Raw genomic sequence first — 12,301 nt, forward strand, 5'->3', positions numbered from 1 at the left:
AGTAATAAGTATGGTGTTCATCCACTCTAGATAAGCATGTGCTTCAAACACTTTTTAGTTGTGCAGGATAAAATGATTTCTTTTAACTATTTAAACAATTTTATGACTGAGAGAAAGGGTCATTTTTGTCCTAAGCAAGATCTGCAGGGAATGTCTATAAAGTATAAGATCTTAAAAAGCATGGAAGTTAAATTCCTGGTACCCATTCAATTGCCGTTTGCTATAAAGCATTGTGAATACAATGCTTGGCCATTTACTTGCTAGACAGAGACAAACAGTGATCAGGAAAATTGTATGTGGGCTCAAGAACTATATGTGGACCCTATACACATAAACCATGTATACTTTGTGTAAATGTAATTAATTACACCTTAAATATAACAGATTTGTAAAAAGTACACATTAAAAACAACATTTCTTTAAGCTAAAAGAAAGTGTGTGCTCACTGTATTTGCAAAATCCCACAGCCATAAATATATGTATCTCTGCTTAGTTAAGATGCTTGATAAGGTAGATTGCAATGGAAGGAAGGAATAAGCCTTGGATATTGGAGTAAGTAAAATCCACTAAAAAATATCCCTTTAATGCCACAATATGTACATTGTAAGTGCCCAGGAGGACGGATGGGCATCCCAGCCTGGATGGAGGAGGATTTCTGGCCTGGCCTGGAAGCCATAATGAAAGGATGGCCAGATTGCAGGTACTGGGATGCTGGAAGGAAGAATGGACTGGTGGGAGCTGGAAGCCAGGAACAATTAATCCCCCAAATTAATAGGCGGCAGTGTTCCTTGCAAGTAGTCCCAGTTTGGACACCAGCAGAGCTGCCGGGGAATTGGAGTACAGAAGCACAGCCCTGAAGGGGTCCTTGTGTGACAGTAGAGGGCACTGCCCAGTGAGGACCTTCCAGTTTTCCGTATGACCCTGAAGTGCTTCAAACGAGCCACAACATGCCTCTGTAAGTACTGCAAGTCAGGCTTGCCAGACCACAATGAGTAAAAATCAGGAGGCAGTAGAGGAGAGAGAAAAGAGAGAAAGGGCAAGTATTCATGTCTGCATATTGGCAGTATGAATTGTTGTTTTGGAGCTGTGTGGATCACGTGGAATGAACACATCCTTTCCTCTATCACAGTCAGTTAATATTGTTGCTTCTGTAATGTTTGACATGAGGTTCTTCATGCATAGTCTAATTCCATTACACAACTTAGGCAGGTCAAGATTATGCAAAAACATTATCAGTGCTCAAGTTTTTAAAATTACGTTGTTCAGTGGACTAAATACAGTCTGCTGGCTATTAATAAGAGTTTCAATGAGCTATGGGAATTCCAGGCTGCTCTGTATTCTGTACCCAAAGGTTGATATTATTAAAGCTCACCTTTATTGTTGCCAGAATTGCTCGTTCGCAAAGCCATTCATCGTTTGTTGTTAATGTTGAGAAAAATGTACCATTGTAACTTTTGAACTAACAGGACAATTGTGCAAAAATGTGATGGAAATTAAATGAGAATAGTTGTAGGATCTACAGGAAATTTGACCTTTGACATCATTTAACACACACCATTGATCTATCTATCACTCTACATCTATATAAAAATCACTTAATATACGAAAACTGTTTATTCCTTAATAAAGCATATTTGTCTTCTAAAGCATCTCACCAATGAGGCATCTGTCACTTTATTGAACTATAGGGCCCCTGGTACAATTATTAATCTGTTTCTTGCTGTGTGGTGATTATCAGGGTTCCCACATATGCTATTATGAGTAGTGAGAAAAGTGCTATATAAATGCAAAGAATTATTATTATTATTATTATTTTACTCAAGGCCCATAGGAATGTCACTTTGCAAAGTTATGTCTCAATGGCTCAGTATTGGACCAATAAACAGACATTTTATTTTACATATTTACTGTAGATTACAGCTGATTTTTCAAAGAAATGGAGAGTTACTTTGTAGTTTATACACTGCAGAAGGAAGTGGCAGTATGGCATTGCCACCCTACCTGGTACATGGCTTCATCACAGGCATTCTCCAGGGCCAAGTTAACCATGGTGTTCTGTAGAGTACGGCCAATGTAGAACTCCAGGGACAGATAGTAGATACGCTGTAACACAGATGAAACATTCGTAAGGAACATTCATATATTTAATGGCCATTTCCTGTGAATTATCACTGTGGCTTGTGCCCAGTGCTACCAGGATCAGGCTTGGCCACCTATGATATTAAACTTGGATAAGACTGGTTTAGAAAATGGATGTAATATAGATCAACTGAAACCACCAAAATCTATTTTTTTTATCTAATGTCCAAACTTCACAAATTCTGTAAAACAGAAGCTATAGTATATGGATTATATACCATGAATAAAACCACAACAGAAATTAATTAGCACAAGAAACAAATAAATTAACCTTCCAAATAATAATGCTGAAGTAAGTTATTTTCCAAAAAGGGTTTGTTTTCACTCCTAGGGCTCGTTGCTTGGGTCTGCCTCTCAACACAGTTTATCTTCTCTCAGTATTTTCCTCCAATAATCACTCCGATCTGCACCCTTTCTTTAAAATCGCATGAAAAGGATTGCTCATTACCACATCCAGATTTAAAATACGATTATCTTCACCATCAAAACTGTTGCTCCTTTGCACTCCAGTGCTTCACTTGCCGTACGCTATTTAAAGTGCCTCTGCTGCACCTAGGAGCTAATGACGAGGTCAGTTTCAAGAGTTATGTGATAAACGTCTAGTCACATATTTAGAAGATCAGTGCAATTTACCCTTACATCAATACAACTTCTGTAACACTTTATAAGAGAACTGCCCAAATCCAACTAACTACTAAGATGTATGTGGCACACAACTGCCTTGTGGGTAATTACTCCTGCCTTGTGCATTTAAGAATATACTGTACATGTACAGAAATATCTGAAAAATGTGTTGCTAGTGAACGTGAATATAAAATGGGGCAACTCTTAATATAAAAATACTATGACTTGTTTTGATAATAAAAAGTGGAAAGAAGTCTATCCATTCTCAAATCCAATTAGTCCAGTTCAGGGCTGTCTGGAGAAGCAAATAATGTATTCAACAATGTATGTAATGCCTGTCTAAACAGAGTGAAACATTAACGTATTTTTAATTTAATACATGGTAAAGCGCTCATAATGTTTATTCAATTAACATTGTAAAGTACTCATTATGTTTATTCATACCAATTACATGGAGTGTTAACATTGTGTTGCAGACCCAAAGTAAAGCCAAAAAAAATACAAATATGGCACAGAGACGGGACTTCATATGATAGCAGGGGCTCCACATAGTATTAAGCACTGCACCATCACTAAAGGTAAGCTGTTCAATGGATGCCCTTGGTTTTCATCCCCTGATTTCCTACAAATCCACACTCTTTTACTTCAAATTAGGTCTATACCTCTCTGACTGGCACAAGTGCCAATCTGTCTCAACTGTATCCTCCAGAACTCTAAACTTAAATACTCATTCTGTCTAATGGTCAGCTTCCAGGCTCCTCACTTGGTTGACTTCCAATCACTCTGTGGATTCAGAGCCACTCTATAACTGAAGCGGGTTAGAGCGCCCTCAAGTGGACCCTGGGTTTTCCTCCATGCCTAGGTTACATATGAGCTCTAAGGATTATGGGTGTCTAACTGGTCAGCAACTTGTTAAGAACCTGAGGGTCAGAATCTACACTGATGTCTCTGTATCAAATTCTCCTTTGTTGTCCACTAGCTCTTTTCATTATTTCTGTTTCTATCTGACATCAATATGGGTCACTAAAGAAGCATGAAAGAAATGGCACCCTGTTAATTCCCTCTCTCGATGCCTGTCTTTACTGGTCCACCCACCACAACACAAACACTGTTTTGCTATATAGGGATTTGTTCTGTATTACAATATAACTTGAGTTTTTTCTACATAACACATTTTGACAGCATCACTAAATGCATTGTTTATGCACAGACTGCAGGTAAAGTGTGCATTTTTAAAGTTATTGTCAGGAAACAGTGTGTTACATCATATGCTGGAATTTATAAAGACACAGAAAAGAAAAAGTGAAATAGTCTATGTGGCTCTGCTGTGCCAAAGAATTATCACATTTAAAGAAATACAGTAGATATCTTCAAAGCAGCCATACACTCATATGGATGAATCAACAATTAGAAAGGAAGCCCTTTCAAAGATGATTAAAAACAATTAAATATTAATTCAACAGAATTAAATGAAAGCAAATACAAAGATTAGAGTGACTTTCCATTCATAGAAAGAGAGGTTGGGAGCATGCACTGATAGTGCGCTAATATACCCACCACTCAATGAACCACCTGGATTGGGACCCGAGAGCACTGGATGACACCTCAGCACCACACTGAAGAGTGTGAGGTTTTTTTACAGCAACTGGAGTACCAATCCTGCCACCAACCCCCAAGTTTTACCAGCTTGCAGGGCTGGATAAAGATTAAAGTCATACGCCGGTTAAGGGCTTTGCTCAATGGCCCAATGGAGTAGAGTCACTTCTGGCGTTTACAGGATTTGAACCAGCAACCTTCCGATTACCAGCACAGATCCCTAGCCTCAGAGCCACCACTCCACCCAATTTCCATTCATGTACTTACTCATAAATGTGGTATTGGCAGTTAGTAAACATGCAATTAAACTATTCAAAAAGTGTTAGCAAACCACTAATCTTAACACTGTAATAAATTAATATATTCACTCTATTTGTGAACTACACAAACATTAACCCTGACTGGCAGCAAAGAGATTAACTGCCAAAGCATACAGTAAGCAAAGTCATCTGACTGCCTAATTTCTAACCATGACACAAAAATTAAACATGAAATAATATTGTTGTAGTTTCGTTTATGCTAAATTGACATTCAGTAGCTCCATGCCAACGACATTGCACAGGACCTCTGTACAAAGGGCACACTTCTTTGTTTTCATGAACATTTCATTATTTTGTTATGTGTGGAGTAGTCAATGCTTGCCCTCTCATTAACTGTTAATCAATCTTAATTTTGTTTCTCTAGTTGACAGGGAGAGTGGCAACAATGGCAGAATGATATCAAACAGCCAACGAGAAACAATAAAAAAATGAGTGGCACATCACAAGGGGTTTATTCTTTTTTTAGGGAGGGTGGTTTACAGTTTATTAACATAGAAAGTTTATCTGTTTTGAGAGTCTAGCTGTATTTATTGCATTTTGCTTGCTTGCCATATTTGACATCAAAAAAGAACTAATCAGCGGTTGAAACTCACCACTTGGCCACCATGGGGCAGGTATGGCAACAGGTGACCCAACAAAGTTCAGCTTCTTTCAGCAAAAAAGCTAAAGCAGGTAAGGAAGACAGACACCACACACTGAAGAACTGGACACTATCAAGTTAAAGATGCCTCTGAACTTAAAGGGCAATTCTTTGAAATATCAGAAGAAATCAAAGAACCCAAAGAAAACCTTTAAACACTTTGAAGACAGGGTCCAAGCTCATCAGACTACAGTACTAATCACTGTGCCACAGTAAAAATGTGTATGTGTGTTCATTACTCATGTTATCTTAATTAAATATTTGAATTCACATAAATATTTATTTAAGACTATGTGCCCAAGATATGGAAAATTACTTTATCAGAACTATCAGCTGCCTTATCAAAAGCTTTTCACAAGTCCCACTGCTCATCTCCTTCAGATTAAAGTATCAAATATGTACACAAGGGATCATCAGAACATTTTGAACATGATTTTGTAAGTGGCAAATAATTAGCTCCAATGTTTTCAAATATGTAAATTATAAGATTCTAGCATTTGAGCTCCTAAAAATGACTCGGGTCTGCCCAACCTTCAACATCAGCAGCATAATAAAATGTTGCCACCATAAGCATTTTGTATTGAAGAATCAAAGAGTGACTGTGTGTGGGACACTACTGGAATTAGTTATAGGTCAGCAGAATCCATTCTTCATGCAATTAGATATGAGCAAGGTCTGTGCATGTTATAGATACCTAAAATGTTGACTCTTGAAATGAAGAATCACGGAATCCAATATTCCAAGGAGATATGCATTTTACTCATTCAGACTGGGTGAAATTTAATAAGTGTATCATAACTGGATATGAAATTTGGATTTGTCACCAGGACCGGGAGTTGAAACAACAATAGAAACAATGGAAACATGCTGAATGTCCAACAGTACAGTAAATTCAAGGCACATGTCAGTGTCTACAAGATCATGGGCACAGTATTTTTATGATTTTAAGGGCACAGACCATATTGATGACATGCTTTTCTACGGTGTCTATGGCAGTTAATTAGGATAAAGTGTCAGGGAAACATGTTGACAATCATCCCTCAGCTTCACTATGATATCCCAGCTTACAATGCACTGGTTGATCTGCACAGACAGCACACACTACTACTTGTACTTTGTGACAGTATTGAGAAAGGCTACCCCTGTGGGACGATGAAGAAATGAAATCAGTTACAGAAGACTGCATGTACAAACAATGAGTTTCAGTGGTATATAGAAGCTTTATGAATTTTACACACAGATTTGGCTGAAAAACAAAACTGGTCTGGCTTTACTGGTGTTTCACTTAGTACTTCAGACTCAACACTTTTTCACCTGCCTCTATGTGTGTGCATACTGTGCCTTTATACATATTGTGGAGCCTAGGGGGGGCGTATGGCCACCCTAACCCGACACAGACAGGCAGGACACAAGTTTCTCCACATGGCACATGATTTGTGCCTCTTTGCCAATATACAATCAAGGGCAACAATGCTTGTACAGTTCTTCCGCCTCCAGTCCTCCACACAGGCCTTGTCCTTCTTCCTCCTGACTCAGGCCATTAAGTGGTGGTGACTGTGGCTCCTTTTATAGGTCCTGGGAGTGTACCAGGTGGCTCATCAAGATTACCTGGAATCTCTCCCAGGTGTGGTGGAAGTCTGTTATAGGGCTCTGCAGCTCCCAGCATGCCACAGCCACCCAGGATAATTTCTGAGAGCAAGCCAGAGTGTCTCCTTCTCATTCCGGACATACATGATCATATATTGCCACTAGACATGCAGTAAAATGGTGGCTCCTTCATGGAAATTATCCACTTGAAGGGAATGTCATCTTGTAGTTCTGATTACCACCATATGTACGATCACCCATAATGCCTGCCAAATAACATCCATTAACAAACCATGTTAAGAAAGTCTGCTCTAGACACACCACAGATTTACAGAAATTCAGCAAATATTCCACAGAGCCATGTGTAGAACACACTAGTACTTAAAACGTGCATACCATCATTTAAAACACAAATCATACAAGCTTTCAAGTACAGCATAGTAAAGTCCCGACAGCTACTGCAAGCTCAGGAGATTATCTTTTCTGTAACTCACTCCTCTCTTCCTGACAGTTGGTACTCACAAAATGAAGGTAACTCACTTTAGATGGCAATGTTTCAAAATAGCTGCTTCTAAATTGGCAAGAATGTAAGTTAAATGCTAAGTAATACTAATAATAATAAATTTTATTTATATAGAACCTTTCCCATGCTCAAGTAGAACCAGAGAAAATGTAATTATATATTTTTTTCTAATTTGCTGGAGAATTAATTACATTTATCATTAACACAATAAAAACAGAATGGTCCAAAAGAAACATGCAAATACAAAAAAGAAGGTGTGATCATTCATTTTCTGAACCTAGAATATGCATTACAGAGTCGCTAAGCACTTGACCCTATCTTTGTAGCATCAGCCTTAGCAAGGAACCAGTCCTGTGTGAGGTACCAGCCCACCACAGAGCAAACCAATGTGTAACACCATAAACACATTAGGCTAGTTTAGAGACAACAATTAGCCTGGTTTACAAAGAAAAAGAATTTCCACATTACACATTTCCACAAACTTGATCCATTGGGATTAAAAGTCAAGATGGGGGTAAAGAATTTAGGGGTAACTATTGACTCTGACCTGAATTTTAAATCACATATTAATCAGATTACTAGGACAGCATTTTTTCACTTAAGAAATATACCAAAAGTTAGATTCCTTATAACTTTACAAGATGCTGAAAAATTAGTTCACGCTTTGTTTTTAGTTGACTAGATTACTGAAACGCACTCCTCACAGGACTACCCAAAAAAAGACATCAATTGATTGCAACTAGTGCAGAATGCAGCTGCTAGAATCTTAAATTGGAAAAGAAAATCCGAGCACATCTCTCCAGTTTTGATGTCACTACATTGGTTACCTGTGTCATTAAGAACTGACTTTAAAATACTGCTTATGGTCTACAAAGCCTTAAATAATCTCGCTCCATCCTATATTTCAGAATGCCTCTTGCCTTACACTCCTAATCGTAACCTTAGATCTTCAAATGAGTCTCTACTTATAATTCCAAGAGCTTAATTTAAAAGAAGTGGTGAGGCAGCCTTCTGCTGTTATGCACCTAAAATCTGGATTAGATTACCAATAGACATTCGCCAGGCTAATACAGTGGAGCACTTTTAAAAAAACTGCTAAAAACACATTACTTTAACATGGCTTTCTCATAGCTTCATTTTAGCTTAATCCTGATACTTTGTATATGCATTTAATTATCATTATTAGTCATGGTGGCTCCGAAATCCATACTAACCCCTACTTTCTCTGCTGTTCCTTTTCTGGTTTTCTGTGGTGGTGATCTGCTCCACCACCACCTGATCAAAGCACCATGCTGTCCCTACATTGATGGATAATGACATGACCATCATTATCAAGTTCTTTCATGTGAACCCTGAATACCATAACGACTGATTGAGGTCATTTATGTTAGGTAGAATGCCTAGAGGGGGCTGGGTGGTCTCGTGGCCTGGAACCCCTGCAGATTTTTTTTTTCTCTAGCGTCGGGAGTTTTTTTTTTTTGTTTATCCTGTCCTCCCTGACCATCGGACCTTACTTTTATTCTATGTTAATATTGCCTAATTTTATTTTTTAATATACTTTGTCTTTTTTCTCTTTCTTCATCCTGTAAAGCACTTTGAGCTACATCATTTGTATGAAAATGTGCAATATAAATAAATGTTGTTGTTGTTGTATTATTTCAGCGGCCGCATGGGTTCTTCAGGCTTTTTCACAAAAGATACACAGGTTAGGTGAAATAGCAGCTCTAAACTGTTCCTCAAAATGTGAGTGTGGGTGCATGCATGACTGTGCTCTGTAAGGGACTGGAGTCCCATCCACAATTGGTTCCCACCAAGCATCTACAGTAATGTTGCTCTGGTTTCCCTCTAATCCTTTGAATTGTAGCAAAGAGTCCATACAAAGGAGATACTTAGAATCTGCTTGATATATGTACGGTCATGCATGTGGTGTGACATTGAGGACAATATACTGGAGAGCAGGGTGCTTAATTATAGTAGCACACCCTTACAGGAGAGAGAAAGGCAAAGGGCTGAAGAGGAAACAGAAGTTACTAAATCTTCTAGGAGCAAACAGGTTGAAAGGGGGAATGCTGTTTGTAGGCTTTGTAATGTGGGCAAAGGAACAAGCCTCCTCACTTTATTAGCTGGGAAACATGTTATAAAAACAAGAACTTATTTGGCTGTTTGCTGCTAATTTTGTCTTAAATCTTTCACTAAAAAAATGGGAAATAGTATTTTATATACATTTTGGGCTTGTTGTTCTAGGTAACGGAGACACACTCAGGAGATTCTCATTATTTTATACTTAGAAAAAAGATCACCCAGTTCAAATATCTGACAAATGTTTGATTAGGCACTCACAATTCCAGTTATATTTGGAAAAACAACCGACTTGTAATCATTAATAAAAACGCAGACATCTTAATTCACACTGTCTCTAAAGTGACTTTACAAATGGCATATGTTTAAGGATTAGAGAAACTGGGAAAAGTCAGAATGATAGATGTTCCTAGAGATATCACAACCTTTGAACATTTCACGCTTTTGGTCCTCACAGGCACTATTTATATCCTGCCCACATGTTTTTATAAAGCTGCCTGATATCAGGTATCATCTCCCCAGGGTAACAACCCTGAAGGCCAGAGCAAGGAGGACAGACCTTCTGAAATGTCAAAGTTCATAATGGAGACACAGATTATAATTTCACCCACACCACCTTTCTGGGTAAAAATTACTTTGCTAACAAGCCAAGACTAAACCGAGTTGATAATGTTAATTTCATCAGTGCAGAGAGCAAAGGTAAAAAAAGCAAATTGTCTTAGTAAAAACACCTTTATAAATTAGACATAAAGGAGAATTATAAATTATGAATATATTATTAAAGAAAACACCCCTTTAAAAATGTCTTTACCTTATCTAGGTACAAGAAGTAACTGAGGAGTAAAAATATATTTGTCAGCCCCTTAATCACATCAGCAACATCTACAGTATATATGTTGCAGCAATTAGATTATAATCACATGCTAAATTTGATCAATAAAGGCAGCAGGGTGGCACTGTGATTAGCACCAAGTGCTCAGAGACTTGTTCAACTGTTGAATTGGGCAACCTTTATGTGGAGTTCTATGTGTATGTTTATCTGGGGCTCCTCTGACACTCTGCCATGCTTCATGGTCAAATGAACATCCTAAACTGTGTATGTTTCCTGTGATGGAGAAGGGATATGATCACGGCCAGCGTCTTTCCTAATGTGTTGTCACTGTAGATATAGGCTGTTGTTCATTGTGAGCCTTGATAAAGCAGATATACTAGAAATGCTACTAGAGTCTCTCTTCTGGCACTTAAGCAAACTGAAACCAAACACACAGGCAGACATCAACCAAAATAGCCACTACAAAGAATGACAGTCATACATGAACAAAATTCCAATTCTTAAAGAGTCCAGTTTTTATTTTTTAGCTGAAGTAGGTTGGCTAACTAATAAGGGTGATGACCAATCATGGATGGAATGATTTGTCTATTTAAACAGAGGGGTGTAAAGCTGTAACATTTGTGTAAAATCTCAAATTTCACACTTGGAATGTGCTAATTAAGCTTTTTACAGATCCGTAACAATATATAATAGAAATTGTCTATCATTCTGTACTACACAGAACTTTGACCAGGCCTAGATTCTACTGGATGTTCATCACTGACATAACTCCATTCTAAGTCCTACAGTTTGTGAAGTCAGTCAATTCTTGTACTCTACATTTATACATTGTTACCAAGCATTTTTTTTTTTGGAAAAACATTCTTCTCTGTATGGCCTTTTTTGACATACTGACTCATTACCAATATGTCAATACCCCAAAGTGATTCTATTATGAATTCTTTAATTTAATAAGCTTAAACAACCTACCATTCAACTTTAAAACCCAACTGGCACACCTTATAAATGCTACTTCCCCTAACTGCAGTAGTTCTTATAAACAGAGTATGAACACGATTTTTTTCCCTCAGAGTCAAAATATAATCCATGTTTTCAGTTGTTTACATTTTGAAATATAAGATGTAAAAACATAGTAATGTCCAGATTGAGTGTGTAGTGTACCGTAAAAAGTGCTGCCTTCTCCTGCCTCCTGCAAATACAGCAGAGGACAGATAAACAAAACTTGTGTTGTCAAGAAATAGTTTTTATATTTTTGTTTATGTTTCACATTTATCAAACAATTTAATGGAAACATTCAATTCTAATTAATAGGAGGGAAAATTGATTACATTTTTAACCCTTCTGGTCAATATGAAAATGTGCATTTTGAAGTAGAAACACTAACCATTAAAAAGTCAATCATTCTGGGGTCTCAAAGGCTCTTAAAAGAGTTATAATGAGCACATGTGACAAACAGAGTAAAATTCAGCTTTAAATTCAGCTTTTTACACATTTTTACACTTTTCAAAATAAAATGCATTTGATGTATTATGGAAAGCTTAGCATTATCCATGAGTCTTTTAAACAGCCATTCAAAATTCTACTATACATGGGATATTTGAAAAATAAAGTGGTGGGACAAATCAGGAGATACAACAAAGTGCTGTAAGATGCTACCTTGTTCCTCTGTTTATCTAAAACGGATAAGAAGATCAGAAGATAGAGAAAAGGATTTTTGTAAACCTTGAATGTATCTAGTATGCAACAGGCATACATCTCAAAAGAAACCGTTCTGAATATACAGAGTATATTATTAACCCAGCAGTTATAAATAAAGGGGATAAGGTGGTGAGGTGATTGCAGGCATCCCAGCAACTGTCTCTGTTTTGAGTGCACACATTCTCCACTGTCTAGTGGACTTAATCCAGTATTCTCTGTTAATTTAGTATGAGTAACTGGTGGGTAAGCATGTGTTTACATGT

General features: G+C 37.5%; 1 protein-coding gene across 1 annotated transcript in view; it reads right to left on the bottom strand.

Moving 5' to 3' along the window:
* LOC114652825 (glycogen phosphorylase, muscle form) overlaps positions 1–12,301 on the bottom strand; it is a 93,612-nt gene that overhangs the window by 75,006 nt on the left and 6,305 nt on the right. Inside the window, exon 2 of the mRNA XM_051919819.1 lies at positions 2,002–2,103. Within this exon, the coding sequence (XP_051775779.1) occupies positions 2,002–2,103 (102 nt within the window). The remainder of the gene's footprint in view (positions 1–2,001; positions 2,104–12,301) is intronic.

Source organism: Erpetoichthys calabaricus, chromosome 1 (assembly GCF_900747795.2).
Source record: "Erpetoichthys calabaricus chromosome 1, fErpCal1.3, whole genome shotgun sequence".
Classification (NCBI taxonomy): domain Eukaryota; kingdom Metazoa; phylum Chordata; class Cladistia; order Polypteriformes; family Polypteridae; genus Erpetoichthys; species Erpetoichthys calabaricus.